The sequence below is a fragment of the Miniopterus schreibersii genome, assembly GCF_964146895.1.
Source record: "Miniopterus schreibersii genome assembly, chromosome: 1".
NCBI lineage: Eukaryota > Metazoa > Chordata > Mammalia > Chiroptera > Miniopteridae > Miniopterus > Miniopterus schreibersii.
The window spans coordinates 22,271,792-22,293,975 of NC_138101.1; the positions used below are offsets into that span (position 1 = coordinate 22,271,792).

General features: G+C 34.7%; 1 protein-coding gene across 14 annotated transcripts in view; it reads left to right on the forward strand.

Annotated features, from left to right (window-relative positions):
- Window positions 1-22,184, forward strand: part of N4BP2 (NEDD4 binding protein 2) — an 83,143-nt gene that overhangs the window by 42,363 nt on the left and 18,596 nt on the right. For all 14 annotated transcript variants that reach the window (XM_081146443.1, XM_081146442.1, XM_081146446.1 and 11 more), the window contains 8 exons: window positions 2,972-3,048; window positions 4,626-4,781; window positions 6,795-9,163; window positions 9,977-10,062; window positions 10,808-10,853; window positions 12,224-12,420; window positions 16,374-16,492; window positions 21,082-21,220. In XM_081146443.1, coding sequence (XP_081002569.1) covers window positions 2,972-3,048; window positions 4,626-4,781; window positions 6,795-9,163; window positions 9,977-10,062; window positions 10,808-10,853; window positions 12,224-12,420; window positions 16,374-16,492; window positions 21,082-21,220 — 3,189 coding nt within the window. The remainder of the gene's footprint in view (window positions 1-2,971; window positions 3,049-4,625; window positions 4,782-6,794; window positions 9,164-9,976; window positions 10,063-10,807; window positions 10,854-12,223; window positions 12,421-16,373; window positions 16,493-21,081; window positions 21,221-22,184) is intronic.

Consider the following 22,184-nt stretch of genomic DNA (forward strand, 5'->3'; position numbering starts at 1 on the left):
TCTTCACTGTCGTTTACAAAAGTATGTAGTGACTCGGGGATAAATAGGGAGCAGTCAAGTATGCTTAGTAGCAGCTGGCAATACTTGCTACTTTGTTTTAAGTATATACGTATATCTTCCCTTGTGGGTTATCATATAACTTAAGTCATTTAGAATCCTCTCAAGTAATATTAAGATTTTCCTATTGATATCGGAGTTGAAAAAGTCTTTAAGTTTATAGTCTTTCCTTTTTTCCTGTGTTTGCATTTAAAATTAATTTGATCTTAAGAACTACATGACATCCCTTTAGGTAATTAGAGACTCAGGCTGTTGCCAGGCTCTGAATAAGTTGTATGAAATTTGGTGCTGAGGTGAGGAAACGAAAGTGAGTACTCTCGTTACAGGGTGTTATTTATGTCTTCTACCTCAGTGTCTGGGTTGACTTTTGGGCTTTTCTGTCAGTAACGACAAAGTATCATTGTTCATTTGGTATCTTTTCACAAAATTGAGGGTATCAGTAGTGGGAGATGAGGTCAGAGATGTAATGGTGGTTGGAGAGATGGTAGGGCAGATTATGAAAGGGCTCATAGATCACTGTAAGAACTTTGGGTCTTACTTTGAGTGACATGGAAGATGTATCGGTCTGCTCAGGCTGCCATAACAAAATACCACAGATTGGGTGGCTTACACAACAGAAATTAATTTTCTCACAGCTCTGGAGGCTAGAAGTCCCAGGTTAAGATCTGTCAGGGTTGGTTTCTGGTGAGAGTTCTCTTCCTGGCTTCCAGATGGTCACCTTCTTGCTGTATTCTCATATGGTGGAGAGAGTTCTTTGGTGTCTCTTACAAGAATCAGGGCCCCACCATTATGACCTCATTTAACCCTAATTATCTCCTTAAAGGCCTTATCTCCTAAAATAGTCACATGGCGCAATTTGAGTTTCTGAATATGGGGTTCGAGGGGACACAGACATTCAGTTCATAACAGAGGGTTTTGTTGGTTTTTTTTTTTTTTTTTAAATATATCTTTATTGATTTCAGAGAGAGGAAGGGAGAGGAAGAGAGAGAGATAGAAACATGAATGATGAGAGAGTCATTGATCGGCTGCAGCTCACAACCCCAGCATGTGCCCTGACCGGGGATTGAACCCCGATCTCCTGGATCCTAGGTCGATGCTCAACCGCTGAGCCACGCCCGGCTGGGCATAACAGGGTTTTGATCAGAGTAGTGACACAGGCATTCAGTTCATAACAGAGGGTTTTGATCAGAGTAGTGACATGGTCTGACCATTAACAGGATCACTCAGTGTAGTGCTGTGTGAGAATAGACTTGGGGGGAGGGCACGGATGGAAGCAGGGAGACTAGTTAGAAGACTATAGTGATAAAGAGAGCATGTGGCTCAGACCAACATGGTAACAGTGAAGGTGACAGTGAGCAGTGATTAGATTCTAGATATATTTTGAAAGTCCAGTCAACTGAATTTCTTGTTGAACTATTGTGGATGTGAAAGAGAGAGGAGTCAGGTATTACAAGAGAGCCATTAAGGTTGGTTTTTGACTTGTATAATGAGCTTGTCATCAGCTGAGATGAAGAAGGGTTCAGGTAGAATAGTTTTGAGGTGGGTGTAGGGTAATTGTTTTATAAAGTTAAGATTTGAATATGTTAAGTTTGTTGAATAGGTAGTTGGAGCTTTAAGTTTGGAGTTCAGGAGCAAGTTCTATGCTAAAGATATATATTTGAGAGTCATTACCATATGGATGATATTTAAAGCCATTGAATGGAGTGATATTACTGAGGAAGCGAGTGTAGATTGGAGTACAGGACCAAGGACTAAGTCTGGGGCATCCCATTGTGAGAAGAGGTCTGGGTGAAAAGGAGGGACTAGCAAAAAAAAAAAACTGAGGGCAGCCACTCAGTGGGGTAGGAGGAAAAGCGGTAGTGAGAAGTGTAAGGAGAGGAAAGTGATGAAAGGTAACATGCTGCTGAGGGTCAAGTAGGAGAGGACTGAGCATTAATAATAGCATTTTTTCAACGTGGAAGTAATTATGGTCTTGGTGCCCAGTTTCAGTGGAGTAGCCAATGGGAGTGGGTTTATGAGGCTAAGAGAGAGATTGGAGATAGAAAATATAGTAGTTATTTTGAGACATCTTCTTGCAAAATGGAGCAAGACCATGGGGAGATAGCTGGCAGGGAAAATGGGGTTAAGAGTAAGATGGGAGAAATAACTGAATGTGATGCTTCAAGAAGGAGGAAAAATTAATGATGCCTCAGAAAGGGGAGAATTCCTGAAATCAATTATCCTTGAGATGAAGAGAGGAGATGGATCTAGTTAGTGCACAAGTGTAGGGCTTGGCTTTTTAGATTACAGCCGTATTAGAGTTTCAAAAAATAGAATGAGATATTATTTAAAACAATTTTCAAATTATAGAAGTCATGCATGTATATGGTAAATACTCAAAACCATAAAGAAGAATGCTTAAAATATCACTCCCTTAAGGTAGATGCTTTTAATAGTATTTTTGAGTCTATAAGTTTTCTATACATGTACAAATATGTGAATAATCAATCCTCTTTTACCCAACTGAAAATTCTGTATCTTACTTTCTTAACATTTATATTAAGGACCTTTTCTCATTAAGACATATGGAATTAAAAAAATTAATGTATAATATTTTCATTGTAGGGTTGTATATTTATTTAGCTCATTCATAAGCTCCTTAGTTGTTTGTTTTTTCTTGCTATTACAAATAGTGGTGAACTGGATATCCTGGTGTATACATATCTTTATACTCTTATATAAGTGTTTATCAGTAGCATACATTTCTGGAAGTTAATTGCTGGGTTAAAGAGATTGTGCATTTTACTAATTTAACACAATCATCAAGATTAGCTAATTTTAGGTTCTTCTAGTTTTAACATGCTATGAATTGGATACAGTGAAATTAATTTCATAGATGTAATTATTTTTAAAAGCTTTTATCTTTTTTTCGTAGTCTCAAAAACATAAATATAAAGTCCTTTTCCGGGAACCGGACACATGGTGGAAGTTCAAACCAAAGGAACTTGCAAGGTAAAACTTGGAGACTACCTAAGATATTTTTTTTTCATGACAGTGATAGAAAATCTATTTAGATTCCCCCCCTTATGAATAATGAATGAAACAAAATGGATTTGATTGCAGCTTTACCATTTAAAAATTGATAACAAATTTTGTATTGCTTACAGGCTTTTTATTTAGTTTATGAAGAGTTTGTATCTTTTTGTTCCCCAAATTGAGTTAATGGAAAATTTCCATTTGTCTTATATGGGCAATACTTTATTACTTACTAATAATGTGATGTCAATATCTGAACCTAGATCAGACTGTAGGGTTTGGCATACCTGAACCATGTGCCACTGGGAGGAATAAATTGTTGTAGCAGCCTAGTGACTTAGAGTACTGCAAGGAAGTGAGGAGACATAGATGGAAAAGGTAGCAAATGCTCAGCTGTTCAGGCATTTCACCCCCCCCCCTTTTTTTTAAGAAAAATTTGATTTCAGAGAGAGGAAGGGAGAGGGAGAGAGAGAGAAACATCAATGATGAGAGAGTCATTGATCGAGTCCACAACCCGGGCATGTGCCCTGACTGGGAATTGAACCCCGATCACCTGGATCCGAGGTTGATGCTCAACCGCTGAGCCACGCCCGGCTGGGCCAGGCCCCCCTTCATTTGAATGTTTGAGTTGAATAAAAATGTTACTCAGGACATGGACTATATGTTTTCCTTTGTGTTCTATACTTCCTCAGATAGCCCTAACTTAATTTTGGTCAGGCTACTTTCTTGGTAATTTTAACTAATTTCGATACCAGCTAAAGGAGAACCTAATTTTAATGAGTGAAATCACAACTAACAAACTTCATATTTGGACATCCAGAGACTTCAAGTATTAGGAATTTTTTTTTCTTTGCTTGAACTTAAAATGTATTAAAATGTATGTTTGCTTTAATTCACTTAGGTTTCAGTTTTATTGCAGCAGGAGGGTCCTTTGGGACAGCTAATCTGGAATTTTTTTTTTACTCACTATTTAATACTAATTGAATCCTTGAAATGATGTTCATATTCTTTTCTTTTTAAATATTTTTCATTGATTTTTAGAGAGAGAGTAAGGGTGAGGGGGAGAGAGAGAGAAACATTTATGTGAGAGCAAAACATTGATCGTCTTACCTCCTGCACGCCCCCTACCCGGGATTAAGGCTGCAACCTGGGCATGTGCCCAGACTACTAGAATTGAATCCGCAACCTTTTGGAGCACGGGACCACACCCAGCCAACTGAGCCACACTTGCCTGGTGATGGTCATATTCTTACGGGGTTTTTTTTTTTGCAGAGCTTGAGAATAACTTCTTTTAAAGTTACTAGGATCTGCTCATTGTTTTCCAAGTTGATAAAGGATGCTTGGAAAATATTGTATGGAATGATTAAGAAAATGATAATTTTTAAGACATCCTGAATAAAATGAAAATTAGATTAAAATAGTATATATTGTTATCATAAAAACCAACTTGTTATTTTTATGTATTATATTGTTTTTCACGATATTCTTTGTTCTGATTGTTTTAAAAGCTTATTTACTAATATCCCTACCCTTTTCTCCCCTGGAATTTTTAGGCGTAATATTCATGGGGTAAGCAAAGAAAAAATAACAAGAATGTTGGAACGCTATCAACGTTTTGTTTCAGTGCCAATAATAATGAGTTCTTCAGTGCCAGAAAAAATTGAACGTAGTGAGTTATGTCCGTATTCTTTTGAGGATCGAAGTTCTAGGTAGGTTAAAGTCCCTTTGTACAAATTTTCAATTTAAAACATAATTTTTAAAAATATAATTTTGGAGCTTGTGAAATTGCAGCCAGATAACTTGTAGAGCACATATATAGTCTTAGCTGAAGCAAGATGTATATGATTAGCAGGAAAAGTAAAAGTTTACTCATTTATTTATTTTTATAAGAGGACATTTATTTATAAAATTACAGAGGTAGGAGAAAGTAAAAGTTTATTTGAATGATGATGTATTTTTTTCATTGTCCTCAGGGTTTTGTGGGCCCATGTTTGTATGACGAATATTCCTGTCTTCATTATGTAACTTCCTGCTATTCTAGTCTTGATCCGTTACCTTATCTCCTCATTGTTATTATTTGTATATAATCACATTACTTAGTTTCCTTAGGTATTAATAAAAATACTCTTTCAAGCTAGTATTATAAAAGTTATTATTTTTTAAACAATATGTCTTTATTGATTTCAGAGAGTGGAAGGGAGAGGGGGAGAGAGAGAGAAACATCAATGATGAGAGACAACCACTGATTGGCTGCCTCCTGCACGCCCCCTGCTGGAGATCGAGCCCACAACCCAGGCATGTGCCCTGACCAGGAACCAAAACTTGATCTCCTGGATCACAGGTTGATGCTCAAACACTGAGCCACGCTGGCTGGGCAAAACTTAATTATTAATGGTATAATTTTACTAAGTAATATAAGTCATAGCTTTTTTAAAGAGGGAGGGAGGGAGAGAGAGAGAGAAAGAAAGAAACACCAATGTGAGATACCTTTATAGGTTGCCTCCCATACACTCCCTGAATGGGGATCATACCCCCCACAACCTTTTGGTGCACGAGACAATGCTCCAACCAACTGAGCCACACTGACCAGGGCCAAGTCATAGCCTCTTAAACATTAGTAATCTAGGATACTGATTCTGTTAAACATTTAGTGCATATAAGCAATTGGATAAATGAGTAAAGAAGAACCTTAAATATATATAGAGGTCTGAATCACCCATATTTTTTGATTGTAAGGGATGGAGAGGTTCTATTAAAAAGAAGTTGGGAGTTGAGAAGAGGAAATTCATAAATGCCCTTTCATTGAGGTGTTGCTAAGTAATGAAGAACATGATTTCTTGAGCCTTAAGATCCTGGCTTCAAATTCCAAAGTTTTATAATATGTAACTATAAAATCTCTCTATACTTCAGCTTTTCATTTATGAAATGGCAGAAATAACACTTTGCTCATAGGATCTCAAGGATTATGAATTAACACTTGTAAAGGACTTAGAATAGCATCTGGCATATAGAAAGCTCAATGCTAGATATATTTTCAGTAGGAAGGCTTTATGAGAGGTGGTACTTTGAGAGCTCCTGGAATAAAGAAAAAAAGGAAGAAAGATGAGCTGACAAATTGAATAAGGAATGTAGTAATTAGGCAAACGTGCTCTGAGTTTGACATTAACATTAAGGATGTATTTTAAGTGTTTAACAAGTGACATCTTAAATGAGAACTCTCCTCCCTATTATTTCTCTTAACTGCGAATCATGGTTGACTCTTTGTGGCTTTGTAAATGAAGCTTAAGTATTTTCCTCTGTAGCAAATGACAGATAGGTGATAGAGGCAGACCTAGTTCCACATATGTTAAGCTTAAATAGGGTAGAAAAAACCAGAGAGGTGGTGTCGTCTTCTGGGAACATATTTAGAATCTTAACTTTAATATTTATGCATAATAAACACCATAAAAATCTCATATTTATTACTCAATTAGAAAAAAGTGTTAGTACTTCTTTTATTCCAAGCATTTTGCTAGGTTGGGGTTACAACAGAGGTTTGTGTTCATAGTGTATTATAGACCAAGATTAGTTTTTATAATTTTAATGTAGTATATTTCTAGAATTTTTAGAATAAATAAATGTTAAGTGTCCTGTCTTTCAGTTGAATGCTTCTTTAATCTAAATCATAATATTAATGGTGACATTAAGAGGCTTCCTTATAATACTTTTAAAAAATCTTACAGCCCAAGAGACAATGAAGAAATTACCTCTGAAAAAGAAGAAAATGTTTTATCTGCATCTTTGAAGCACATAGAGTTAACTGAAGAGAAGAAACTTGAAGTGACCAAAGAAACTAAGTTACCTGAGAATGTTCCATGTCACCCTAATGCTGCCGATTTAAACAAAGGAAGAAAAGAAATAAGTGGTGTGAATCCTAACAGTCAGAGTGTTTTCATTCAGGAAGCTCCAGACACGTATTTTTCTGATTCTGAACGCAAAGTACAAGTAACAGACAAAAGTGAAAAAGAAAAGCAAGTAGAAATAGCTTCTGAAAAAGAGTATAGTAAAACCGATGCGGATAGTTTTATAGAGAGAATGTCACCGAGTATTAGCTATGGTGAAAATAATCAAGAAGACTGTGGTCTCTCAACTACTCTCTCACTTCAGAATGAAAACTCTTCACCTGGTGAAATATTGGGAGAAAGAGCAACTGTAAAGAAAAAGACCTTTGGAAAACAAAAGAGCAAATCAACTTTGGAAAAGTTCCCGAGACATGAGCTATCAAATTTTGTTGGTGATTGGCCAGTTGATAAAACCATTGGTCAGAGGACAAAAAGGAACCGAAAAATGGAAAAAGCTTCATCTGTACAAAGTGACAAAAAGTGTAATCGCCCTCCATCATGCAAAGTATTAGATAATAGTCTACCTGTGAATATAGATCAGACCCGGCAATCAGGATGTCCACGTGAAAGTGTAAAGGATGACAGGAAGTCACAGTGTGATGGTGCTTCAGAAGTTTTCAGTAGCTGTAACTATGACACTTACAAAAATACTGAAAAAAACTTATTTGACTGGCCTTCATCTGATTCTTTAGCTCAGAGAGAGCATAGATCAAGAATGCCAAAGACTGGTTTAAGTGAACCCAGCCTAGAATTTGGAACTAATGACATTATGAATGAAATATCCTTATACACAGTACATGAGGCCTGTTGGGGCACAAGCCCTGAAGAACTAAAAACATTGGGTAGCTCTATTCTAGGAAGTTCTGAAGTGCTATCTAGTGAAATGACCTGTGAGAATAAGACTTGTCCAAATAAAAAGATTCGTGGGCAACACACATTGTCTCTTACTTTTACCAATAGTGCTCCAACTAATCCTGGAGTAGTAGGACCACAAACTTTAGCTGAATTTCCAGAAGGAAAGCCTAAAGAAGTCCCTGGAATTGAAGTAGGCATGTGTACCCAGACTGAACCACAGGATTTTGCTCTCTTATGGAAAATAGAAAAGAATAAAATTAGTGTTTCAGATTCTGTGAGAGTATTAACAGGAAGATTAGATGGATTTAAACCAAAAGCTTTCAATATTAACACAAACTTAGATGTTCAAGAAACAATTCCATATCGGGTAATGTATGATAAGAGCACGTTTGTTGAAGAAAGTGAGCTTACCAGTGCTGATGAATCTGAAAATCTTAATATTCTTTGTAAACTGTTTGGATCCTTTTCATTAGAAGCCTTAAAAGACTTATATGAGAGGTGTAACAAAGATATTATTTGGGCCACAAGTCTTTTGTTGGATTCTGAAACTAAATTATGTGAGGATACTGAGTTTGAGAATATCCAAAAATCATGTGATGAAGCACAAATTGGGCCATTTTCTTTGGGATTTAATTTGAAGGAAATTATTAACCAAAGAGGAACCTTAGAGGATTCTAATTCTATGCCAGAATTTAGCCATGAGATTGGTGTCACTAACACTAATGTACAGTCTACCCGTGATTCAGAAAAGGAAAACTTAGAGCAGGCAGAAATAAGAGCTATAACTATTGAAAAACCTGGCTTAATAAGTGTATTTCCTAGTACCACTGTAGATCTAAAGAATACTAATAAATTACTTCCTAATAGTCAGGCAGAACTTTCAGGTGTATATAACATTAACCAGTCTTTTTCAGGTACTTTAAAAGCTCCTTTTGCTCGAGATGTGAGTGAAATGGAAAAGAATCTAGAAGTCACAGAAATTGGAGATAGTATGCGTTCTTTGAATTTGTCTGATATTTTAAACTCTGTATCGTGCACTTCAAATCTTGAATTAAATGAAGAAATTTATTTTACTGACTCTTGTGAAATAAAGAAACATGAAAACCTTCCAAAGGATTTTGTGAAATTTCCAAACACAGAAGAATTTGTGAATGAAGATGAACAGGAAATGGAAAAAATTTTAATGGCAGGGAGTACTTTGCCAGCTGGCTTTAGTGAGGAAGATAAAACCGAGATGTTGAATCCCATGCCAGTGATGGCCAAATCTCTTACCATAGACTGTCTAGAATTGGCATTACCCCCAGAACTGGCTTTTCAGCTCTATGAATTATTTGGCCCTGTTGGCATTGATTCAGGTAAGGAAAAAGTAAATTAGTTATATCTGTGTCTTTATGTGAATAGAATATAGAGAGTTCTGTTTCAATTTAAAAATTATTTTATGTTAATTGAAATGTAAAAGTAATTTGTGTTGTCTGTCTTTTAATTGATTTTAGAGGGAGAGGAAGGGACGGGGAGAGAGAGAAACATTGATGTGAGAGAGAAACATGCATTGGTTGCCTCCCGTACTTGTCCTGACTGGGGATCAAACCTGCAACCTGGGTGGGTGCCGTGACCAGGAATCGAACCTGTGACCCTTTGGTTCACGGAATAACGCTCAACCAACTGATCCACAGCAGCCAGGGCAGTCTACCTTATTTTTGATACAATGTGTTTGTAGAGGATTTTTAAAAATGTAATTTGAAGAAAGTATTTACATGGAGTTTGTGTTCATCCCATGCATATATTGAAAGTTTTCTCTGCTATTTACTTCATACTTATTTACACAGATGAACTATTATGAACCCTTAAGGTTCTACTCCAAATACATTTAAGGCAAAATTAATTTCTTAGAACACACTGAAGTCTTGACTAACGGAAATGAATAAATTAAATTTATTTAGGCTAATGGACACGAATAACTTAAATATATGAAGCATTGTATAATTGCAACAGCATAGAAATGTGGAAACAATGACATATTACTTAAACAAAAATATTCCAAGAGAACTAAAAACATAGATTAGTAATAACGCAAATTAGTATTATGATGCATAAAGTGGTTGAGTATGTTTTTTGCAAATGTATGAGTAATGATTATATTTTCTTTTCTTTTTCCCCCCCTTATCAAGGGTCTCTAACAGTTGAGGATTGTGTGGTTCATATAGATCTGAATCTGGCTAAAGTGATTCATGAGAAATGGAAAGAATCTGTAATGGTTGGTAGGCTTCTTCTTCTTTTTTTAAAAATCCTCACCTGAGGATATGTTTATTGATTTTAGAGAGAGAGGAGGGGAGAGAGAAAAATCGATTGGTTGCCTCCGGTACCCTCCCTGATGGGGGATTGAACCCCCAGCGTAGGTATGTGCCCTGACCAGGAACCGAACCCACAGCCTTTTGGTGTATGGGAAGATGCTCCAACTAACTGAGCCATCTGGGTAGGGCAGGTAGGCTTCTTTCTATAAAGAGCTCCTTTTGTATCCATTTTGTCACCTTTGCTCTTCAGTAAAACCTGGAGTGCTTTTCAATTTGAGAGAGAATGAACTTCTACCATTTAAGAGATTACTGATTTTTATCTCTTTCCAGTATTTTAGATTGTTTCTAGACTGGCTAAATTATATAATTAGTGATGAAGCTCAATATGTTGATTTTTTTTTTTTTAAGGGAATAATTCATAAATAGTTTTTATTCCCTAAATTAAAGACTTGCAGTACTGATTGAGTAAATTTCAAAAGCATAAGAATGAATTAAAAAAATACAGCATAAGAGCTCAATAAGTGGAAAAATATAGATGTAGTCATACTTTATAATTTTCTTTACCTAATTTTATTGTTTTACTTAGATTTTAGCAAGAACAATTGATAATTTTACAAAGAAAGGTGATTTCTAGAGAAAAATAATACAATCTTGTTTTCTAAAGCACCTTCTTTTGCCAACAATCCTCTGTTTTGTATTTGTGTTTAGGAGCGACAAAGACAAGAAGAGGTATCTTGTGGCAAGTTTATGCGAGGTAAAGCACCTATTTTTACTTCTAATGATCTTGTTTCGACATTGAAACTTGGGGTGTGTGTGTGTGTGTGTGTGTGTGTGTGTGTGTGTGAATTTTAACTCATTTTAAGCATACTTCCATAAATGTGTGTGTGTGTGTGTGTGTGTGTGTGTGTGTGTGTGTGTGTGTGTGAATTTTAACTCATTTTAAGCATACTTCCATAAAATATGTTACCCAAGAATTTGGATTTGCAAATAAAAGTTCTTTGAAAATTGTCTTATGTTCACAATGAAGGAAAAAGACTCTGTAAACTATTTAGTTTTCATGAGTGCTGTGGAACACGTAAGATGTGCTCTAATACATATAGTCAGGGTGTTTCCTGTTCAGATTTTGCTCTGAATAAATAAAACTCTCCTGGTTTGAGAGCAATAAAAGTATTCATGCGTTTGATTGAAAGCATTGTTGAAATATTGCTTATTCAGAATTTTTCTTGATGTTACTATTATTAGAGTAAAAAGGTAAGCCTGCTTTTTTGGTACATCTGCCAAATTGAAAATATTTGATTCTAGAAGACTTCTTTGATAGCATTGTCCTCAGTGATTAGTGCAGGGTGGGTAGCAGACTTGTTAATTAGGGTCTTCCTTTTGTGTGTGAGTTCCTCCATATACTTCAGTCCATTCCACACTGAGATTGCAGGTTGAAGATTCTTAGGATGTGCTCGTGTCATAGCTTTAAGAGCTAAAGCTGTTTGAGAGCTAGAGTTCCCCAAAGGGTATCAAGAGTTGTGCAAATGACAGTATCTACTGTTTTTTCACTCTCCAAGAAAGCAAAGGAATGTATCAGAATGTGTTGATATCCCTTAGAAATGCTGGTATGTTACACATTGTTGTGGACTTCTTAGAATGTTTAGCTCCTTCCTTATGTTGAATGTTGAATATCATTTGCTCAATATTTATTGGGTGCCTCCAGTGGGTTGGTTACATATTTGCCCAAATATTGATGTTTTCAGTCTTTGGATTGGCTGGACAGAACTGATCAGAGCTGATCTAGGTGGTCACTTTGAGCTGGTTGAAGTTTCCTGTGTTTACTATTGTATATGTCACTATTTTCTGTTTGTCGATGTGATATGAAAAAGAGTAGGAAGCACTGAGTTGATTTACAGTGATACCTAGATCATGGCTCACTTGAAATATTTCTACATTTACACTGTCATTTCTTGCTTGTAGTTCATATGAAGGTGTATTTTGAAACTTCAGAGTTGCATTATATTTAAAAGCTAAAAGTAAAAACCTTGTTTCCTGGGTCTCTCTGAGGTAGATATAACAGTGTATAATGCTTAATTTGTATGTTTTTTTGTTGAGGGTCTGACACTTTTTATACTGCTTTTGTAGATCCTTCCCTGGTTGGGCATATTGGTCTTGATAATACTGAACAAAAGTCATCTCAGAGAACAGGCAAAAAATTACTGAAGACTTTAGCAGCATCTGAAACGTTACCCTTATTGGATCATTGGAATACTCAGACTAAAAAAGTATCACTCAGAGAAATAATGTCAGAAGAAATTGCCTTACAGGAAAAACACGATTTGGTATGAGTTAGTATAAATATTAAGCCTTTGCCTCTGACTCTTGGTTGATTGTATATGTTTACTTTGTGATTTTCATTTGATACATACATTTCCTAGCCTAGAATCTGTATTTAACTTGATTGAAGTTAATGTTAAAATTGAAAAGTGTTATAAACATAGTTGAAAACTGGAGGTTTTCACTTCTGGGAAATTAGTTGATATTCTACAACAAATTAATCTGTGTCAGATCTGTTGCTTTAGATTTAAATTTTCAGGTGATTGAGCTGCATATTTCTTAGCTTTTTTTTAAAAAATCTTCACCCCAGGATATTTTTTTCATTGATTTTTATTTTTAGAGAGAGTGGAAGGGAGGGAGGAGAGTGTGGAGGGAGAGAGAGAAACATCAGTGTGAGAGAGACAGACACATCAACTGGTTGCCTACTGCATGCACCCTGACTGGGGCTGGGGATCGAGCCTGCAACTGAGGTACATGCCCTTGACCTGGAATTGAACCTGTGGCCCTTCGGTCTGCTGGCTGGTGCTCTAACCACTGAACCAAACCTGCCAGGGTTTTAGCTTTTTAACATTTATGCAATTTTTAAATTCTAGAAACATGAAAGAAATCTTTCATTTAAAGAAAATTTCATTTGTAAATTAGTAATAAGAAATGTCTCTTGCTATTAAAGAATTATCTATTTTTTAAACAAAAGTTTTTAGAGAATGTTTGAGAAACTTAACAATTTGAATTAAAAAATTAAATACCCTTATCTAACTTCTCAATCAAGCAAGTTCAAACAGAAACTTCATTTCACTTGGCACTTTTTGTTCCTTAGCGTGTCTAATTACACGAAGCCATAAGTGCTTTCCTTTTTCCTTTGCATTTGTCCTTCTTAGTCTTTTTTGGTATTCTGAAAATTAGTATTAGGGAATTTTTAAAAAAATCCTCACTGGAGGATATTTTTTTCACTTGGTTTTCAGAGAGAGTAGAAGGGAGAGAGAGGGAAACATCAATGTGAGAGACACACATTGATTGGCTGCCTCCTGCATGCACCCCAACCAGGGCCAGGGATAGAGCCTGCAACTGAGGTACGTGCTCTTGGCCGGAATTGAACCTGGGCCAATGCTCTAACCATTGAGCAAAACTGGCTATGGCAGTATTAGAGAATTTAGAAATCAGAAGAAAAAATACCTTAAAGGTTATTTAATCTAATTCCCAAGGGGGAAAAAACCAACAACTTTTAGATGGTGATCTTAAAAAACTTAAAAACTTAAAAAACTTTTACTTTCACTCATTTGATTGCTCAAAGGAACACCTTTATATTTGGTTGAAATACATAGAATTGGGGTATAAGAGGAAAGATGGGATTCCTATACCTTTATATTTATTTTCTCTAGTTATCTTGTTAATTAAATTGGAAATATGCTAGCATTCCCATCTTTGCATGTTTATATAATCCCAGGAACAATCTCTTCAGTAGGATCTTACAGTTTAGTGTTGTTTTACATATCCTCTTCAGTTTATTTATGTAATAAATTAGACAAATGGGCTTTATTAAAGAATAGGGAAAGCCTAGAATTTATGCCCTAATTGTGTTAAACTTTTTGTTGAAATGCCATTTTCCACTGCTGAAACTTATATTTACGGTTCTAACCTGCCTTTTAATCTCTCAATATACTAGTGAACAAATGAACATCTTTGACTTCCCAACTTAATGCACTTTTTTCCCTATCAGTCATTTTTGCTTGTCTTTGTATGGGTTGCGTAATAGAAGTTTTATTCTTTGGTCCATCCCAAGAACCCTCTCTGAGGTAGAACCCCCAGTGAGAGAATTTTGTGATGCTTTCTCCTCACTCTTTGTCCCCAAAGGAGAAATACACTTTGTTGTGTTTTTGTTTTTTTTTTAAACAAAGAACATAAAATAAACTTTAGGCATAATGTATGAATAGAATAATCAATTGTAATATAAGATTAAGGTCATGAGTTTTCAGATTTTTGAATTTAGTTTCAAAACTCTATGGCTTGGTAGATTGCTGTTAAATCTGATCATTGAATATTTTAGTAAGTTAGATTATAATGCATATTTTAAATAAACCATGAAATGTTTTAATTCTTGAGGTGGCTGTTTCTATTGCTCTGTGATGTATGATATGGTCAGTTTTACCAATCCATTCTTTTACCAGTCAGATGGTCACCTTCTTTTGTTCTTCTTTTATTGTTATTTGGTGTTACAAATGGCCTAAATGTGCTTAGGCTTCAAAACCAATAACTATTCTAGGATTGTCCTATCCTAGGCTTACGTAATTTTTATATTTAGGAATTTTCAGAGTCACCTTTGAAATTTGATAGGAACTTATTTTTCAGACATTAGGATCTTTGTAGCAAACAAAAATATTTATAGTGTCAGCAAATTCTCTTAGAGTTAGAAATCACTTTAGAATGTTTACTATAATCCTAGGTTAGGATTAAAGTAGCACATTTTATAAAGTTCTTTTGGTTTGGCAATTTGAACAAGTCCAGATATGACTGGTGAAAAAATAACAATTAGTAACAATTCTCATACAGTTATTTTGAAGTAAATATGCTTGTGAAACTTTTAAAAATTGTGAATTTTAAGATTTTCTGTCAACCTGAATTTGCAACTTATTTGTACATTGTAGTTTCTGCCCATTGAGGAGAATATGTTTTTGAGGACGTTGTTCACAGCATCACACAGTGTCCCTTTTATGAGGACCCATGGGAGAAATTTCTCTCAGGTCTCAGAAAAAGCTGTACTTCTCCTGAGCAACTGGTTTGTTTTTATTTTATGGACACTGAGAATCTTTGTTTCCCCCTTTGCTTTGGCCACTAAGAAGCTCAGAACTGAATTTGTGGCCCACCTTTAGCAATTGTACAGGATTTTGTTGCATGCATTTATGTACTAATTTTACTTGCTAGCTTTATTCTGTATTCTTTATTTTCTCTACTCTCTGACTTCATTTATTTATATCCTGTTTTTTTATATAAACGTCTCCATCCTGTTTTATGTAATGTGATTGAATGTGCTGAGTGTATATATATGTGAGAGAATGTATGTATATAGGGTGTCCTCCCAAAATGCATACACGCTTTGAATGATTATAAAGCCTGTTTATTAACATACAGTTCATTTTCAAAATTTAAAAGAAATTACAGAAATGAATAATTTTTTTTGTCAACGCATTCTCAGACTGATGACCATTCTGGTGCAGGCACTGCTGATAATGCAAAACAATGGAATCGCAAAATCAAGAATCATTTCGTTCGGTATTTATGTGCCTTCAATTCATCAACTGTTCCCGGTCTTGTACCATAAAACTTTACATTTTATGTGTCCCCATAAAAGTCTATAGGATAAATTTTCTTTGTTCAAAGCTTATTCTGGCTTCACCCATTATTTCAAATCAGTTAAACCTGAAAAGGAGTGAAAATTGAGTTATCAGCTGTGTCCCCCAAAAATGTATACACACTTTGAATAATTATAAAGGCAGTGTTTATACTCCAACTGCCTTTTCAAACTTCCAGTAGCATTTTATGATGAATTTTAGCTTAGTCTGGTTGAAAAGAAAGAAACATCAATTAAGCTATCAGCTGTTAAAGTGTTTATACATGTTTTTGGAACACCCTGTATATTTATATATACATGTACACATATGTATATGTGTGATTTTGCGTGTGTGTGAATATATATATATATATATATATATATATATATATATATATATATGTATGTATATATGAGCAGCTTCAAATACTTTGTAAAAATGGGATATAAATAAATAGTGCAAGAATACTTATATTACTAATTTCAGCCTTTAATCAGTGAAGAAAGTCTGTGATTGCCTTTAAATTTTTAGTCTTTTTGCAATAAAATAACCATGTTTTGGATCAGCATAATTAGTATTATAAATTCCATTTTAAGGATTTTTTTTTTTTTTTTTACTTTTTTTTGTCTTAGAAAAGGGAGCCACTTATGTTTGAAAAAGACTGTGCCACTAAACTAAAGGAGAAACAGCTCTTTAAGATATTTCCATCCATTAACCAAAATTTTCTGGTGGACATTTTCAAGGACCACAAGTAAGTGCTAGAAGGGTTGTGTGTAGTTTCTACTGTGATATCATGGAAAGCATATGTTACACATTTTAATCTGGTATTTTTCTGATAACAAAAATAATATAAGTATATTATTATAAACCATTTAATGCAGTGTACATAATGTAGAAAGTGAGCACTTTCTGGTAGTTGGTTTATATCCCTTCTCATTTTGTTTTTACATACAGTAGTTGTACATACTAATATGTGTACATACATGTGTACCTCTTTGCTTTTGTGTTTACATACAGATATATACTTCACCCAAAAAGAGGTTGTGTTTTATGTACTGTTCCGTAGTAGTTTTGCTGTACTTATTTTTCCTGTCCATACTTCATGACCTGCTCTTTTCTTTTTAAAATCTACAGAGTATTCCATAGTATTCTTAAAGTGATTTCTTAAATGACTGTAATTTATTTAAATATGCTCCTATTTATGGACTTTTTGGCTTTAGAAAAATTGGAAACCATGTTGTACTGAGCATCCTTGAACAGCATACATATTTGCATGCATGGGTGATTGCTATTGTAGGCTAGTTCCTAAAAGTCAAATTGCTGGTTCAGAGTATGTACATTTAAAATTTTTATAGCTAATGCCAAATTTCCTTTGATAAAGGCTTTCCATATTAGTAATATCAGTAACACTGATAGTGTAACCTGCTCTGGATAGTAAGAATCTTTAAAATTTTTGCCTATCTCATAGGAAAAATATTTCACTGTTGTTTAAATTTTTGTTTTTTTGATTCCTAGTAAGTTTGAGTAATTTCATTTCTGTTTCTGTTAATTGCTTGGTTGCTTTTTGTCTATTTTTCCTTTGGTTATTTGTATTTCTATTTTAAAATTTATTTATTGATTTGAGAGAGAGAAACATTGATTTGTTTTTTCACTTATTTATGCATTCATTGATTGATTCTTGTGTGTGTCCTGACTGGGGATTGAACCCTCTACCATGGTGTATTGGAACGATACTTTAACCGACTGAGCTACCTGGCCAGGGCCTGTATTTTTTTCTAGATTTGCGAAGGCTCTTTATATAGTATGTATAGTAATCTTTGTCTGTTAATGTAAATTATATTGTTTTTCCGGTGTGATATTTATCTGTTAATCTTATATAGTCACTTTGGTCACATACATGTTTTAATTCTAACGTTTTATCAGAAAATCTTTTTTTTTTTAATTGTTTCTGAGTTTTATGTCTTTTTTAGGAAGTCTGTTCTGTGCCAATTTTATAAAAATATTTTCTTGCTCTGGCCAGGTGGCTCAGTTGGTTGGAGTGTCGTCTCATACACCAAAGGGTTGCAGGGTCAATTCCCAGTTAGAGCACATACTGAGGTTGCAGGTTCAGTCCCCAGTCAGGTGGAGTATGGGAGGCAACTAATCAATGTTTTCTCTCTCTCCCCCCTCCTCTCTCTTTCCCCCTTCCTCTCTCTCTAAAGTCAATAAAAAAACATATCCTTCAGTGAGGATTAAAATGAACATATTTTCTTCAGTGTTTTTAATTGTTAAAATTCTTAATTTATCTAGCATTCTAATGTGTATAGTATGAGGTGGAGATCTAACTTAATTGTTTTTTCAAATGATTAACTGGATGACTAGATCATCTCTACCCACTGATATGAAATATACCACTAATGTTTACTATGTTCCCAAGTACACATTTCTTTCTTTTCTGCCAACATTTGCTATTTACTTTAAAATATTTTAATTCTAATGGGTGTGACCTGGTATACCATTGTGTTTTTTAAATAATATTTAAAAAAAAATTTCAATTACAGTTGACATACGATATTATATTAGTTTCAGGTGTACAATATAGTGATTAGACATTTTTAACTTTTGAAGAGATCACCCGGATAAGTCTAGTACCCATTTGACATCATCCATAATTATTATACATAGTTATTCCCTGTGCTATACATTTTCTTTTAAAGGCTTTTCAAAAATTCCATTGAATTGTTTGTTTGGGTCTGGATTTCCACCATATTGTTTTAATTATTGTAGTGTTATAGTGTGTTTTAATATTTGGTGCATTAGGAATGCTTCTGGTTTGAATAATATGTACTTTCGTTCTTATATATTTCTTATGTCTTTTTAAGATTCTTTTGAGAATCTAATACAAGTTTTTCTTTAGTTTATTAGTATATTTCATATCAATCACAATAATAGGTTTTTAGAATAAAACATACTTTACCTTTAGATTTTTATTTATTTATTTATTTTCTTTAATGCAGTGTAGGAATTGATTTCAAGATTTTTGTAACAGTAATTAGATGTTATTACTCTTCCTTTGCTATCTTTGTCATTTTGGGTTTTATATGGTATTAGGTTTAATAAAATAACCTGGCAAGACTGCTGTTTTTCTCTGTGCCCTAGAAAGTTTAAATAAATTAGTACCTTGAATGTTCTGCCATTGTGCCTTTTCAGGGAGAAGGTCTTTAGAACCTTTCACTATCTTTTTAAGGTTATTACTTTATTCAGATGTTTGCTTTTTTCAGTCTTTTGTGGTAGTTTGTCTTTCAGAGAATCATCAGTTTACTTTGGTTTTCAAGTTTATTATTGTTAAGTAGCATATAGTACTTTCATAATTAAAAACATTATTTTGTAATTAATTACATTCCTTTTTCCTATCTTAACATTCTTTTCTCTATTTTCTCTCTTGTTTTTGCCATTTATTAGATTGGCCCTTTTAAAGAACAAGCTCTTGGTTTATTGGTCAAAGACTTTGGTTTTATGTTCTCTAATCATTATGTTAGTTTATTTTTAATGACTCCTTTTTATTTTTGATGATTTCTTAAAATTTGTTGATATATTTTGAACTATTTGGTTAGTTTATTTCCTTTTAGACTTAAATAACATACATGTAAGGGTATGACTTTTCTATACAATGTTTTGATTTTGATATGTAGTATTTTCATTTTCTATATAATCTCTAATTCAATTTGATTTTTCTCACTTATCCAAGAGTTTTTAATTGTTTAACTGGTTTGATGGCTTTGGTGGTGGTAGGGGGAGGGTTATTGTTTTATTTTGTTTTGTTGTATTGGGATATAAGAATGTTGCTTGGAGGGTTCTACTTTTTGGAATTTGAGATCTCTTTGTGGTTTAATACTGTTAGTTTTTATAAATACTACGTGAAAGTCCTTTTGAAAAAGAATATTCTTTTTTCTGCTGAGTATTCAGAGTTCTAAATATGTCACTTAAATCAAGTTTTTAATGGTATTGTTCCAATCCACAATTTCCCTATTTAGTTTTTGCTACCTAACCTGCTATTTTCTTAGAGTTATGTGTTAGAATCTCCTAAGGGGCTAGGGATTGGGGTTATGCTGGCATATGACAACTTTGTCCTGTGGGGACCTGGGACAAGATGGCCTGACATGAAACAACCCAGAGTTGGGATTCCCTAGGCAAGCTAAGGAGGCTGAGTGAGTTCTTTTTGGGAATACCCCGTGTGGTTGGTCAATCAGGCCCTCAGGTAGGTTGCCTCCATTTGCCTGCCAACAGCTGGATAACTTCAGCTTCATCCTGGTAAGAAGGGTAGGTGGTTCAGTTACTGCAGTATATGCCTGAGGTGTAATTTTCAAGAGCTGTACCTTTCAAATAACACCACTGGTGGCCACTGGCTTCCAGCCCCAGGAGGGGATAAGCCAGGTGATTTTAAGAGCTAGTTAGGATGTGAATAATTGTTAGTAGCTTCCTATCCCTAGAAACTCCTGCATATTGAGCATTTCTGAGACAGCAAGATGAGAGAGACCTAAAGTGGAATTGGTAGTCCAAAGTGATACTCCTTCAGGGATTATCTTTAATAAATTGGAGAATAAGAAAATATCACATTATTTTGAATAACTAGTTATCACATTTCAAAACTATTTCTTAGTGCTCAGTTCTTCATTATCTGGCTGTTAGAAGAAATCAGAGGCATAAATAGTCTGAAATAATGAGCAGTATAAAATCATTTATAATTTGCTTTGGAATGAGTTTCCTCAGATATTAGAACACAAGTGTTTCAGATGTTTGTCAATTTCTAGAATTTTATACTACAGATAATAAAGTAACACCATTAATACATGCCTGAGTAATGTAGAGGTGAGAGGAAGGATAGTGTTTTACTTTTTCCTTTCTGTATCCCTGCTTAGATTTCTTTGACTAAAACCCCATGGTGTAAGTAAAGAGTGAAATTCAACACAGTAAAAATATCAGTTTAAAGATCTGTTGTCTGTGCTTAATATTTGAAGGAAACTGAAACCATGTGTGAATCCAGTAAGGGATTTAAGAAGTATTAGGTGATACTTCTAAGATAAAAGATTTGTTATGTACAGTCTACCTAGAATGAAAGATCAGAAAATGAATGATCAGTATGTTACCTTTTAGTATTCATTTTTCAATCCAGTTATTGAGAGCTTATACTTAACAGGTTTCCCTCTGGTCATTTTTGAGTCTTTGAGATGCATGATGGGCATTTATGAGTCCATTTTTTAATCTTCTTCTGAAATGTTTGAAGGATTACTTATGTTAATGTTTCCACATAAGTTTTATTGTCATTTATTGACATTATATTTGTACTTAAACTCTCTACAGCTATTCATTGGAAAACACAGTGCAATTTTTAAACTGTGTTCTTGAAGGAGACCCTGTAAAAACAGTTGTAGCGCAAGAGTTTGTTCACCAAAATGAGAATGTCACTTCTTACACTGTACAGAAGTCTAAGGAGAAAAAGGTATAGAATTATTTTTTACTATAATGGTAAATAAATGTGTATGAAAATATAAATGTTTTATTGAGATAATTTAATGATTTCTCACCATTTTGACTAGATTGGGAATTTAACCACCAATAGCATATTTGGTTTAGAATGTCTCTTTACTCAAAATAATGAATTTATACCTGATTGTTTTTTTTCCTTCAATGTCTTTGTCATTGTGTACCACAAGCCCTTGAATTTCTGTAACTTTTTCTGTGTAGACTCTACACAGTAGAGTATGAGGCTTCATTGAACAGCAGTGGGATTGTAATATAAATGGATCTTAGGCTCTAAATATGTGGGCAGAAATATTTAACCATTTGAGAAACTGCCAAACTTTTTTCCAAAGTGGCTGCCCTATTTTACATTCCCACTGGCTGTATATGAGGGTTACAATTTCTCCACATCCTCTCTGACACTTGTTATTATCAGTCTTTTTTATTAGAGTCATCCTAGTGAGGCTGACGTTGCTTTAAGGGTACTTGGTAAGGCACTAAGACATGGAGGTGGCATGAAGGAAGAAGTTTATTATGTGCATAGGTCCCTAGTAACAGGAAGTGTGGCCCACCACCCAGGGCTATATGGGGAAGCACCAGGATTGGTCAGGAGCCAGAGGGAGTAGGGGGGAAATGTTGGCAAGAGACTTTTTGTGTGGTTTCTGTGGGAAGGAATGTGTGAGGCGGGGTAAGCAGGCTTAGGATTGGCTAGTTTGAATAATTTCAGTAGGCTTTGGGGCATAGAAACCATCCCTAGTTTTCTAGTACCTGGCCTGGGTATGTTGATGGTGGCCCAGAGAGTGAGAACCCCAAAACCCAAAAGGAGATGGTTGCAATATGGGCTCTAGATTGGTTGGTTTGCATATCTAAGATGCACTAGCAGGTGAGTTTGCTATCTCTAGGGATTCGTTAACCCCAGGGTTGGGGTGGGAGGCTCTTTCTCC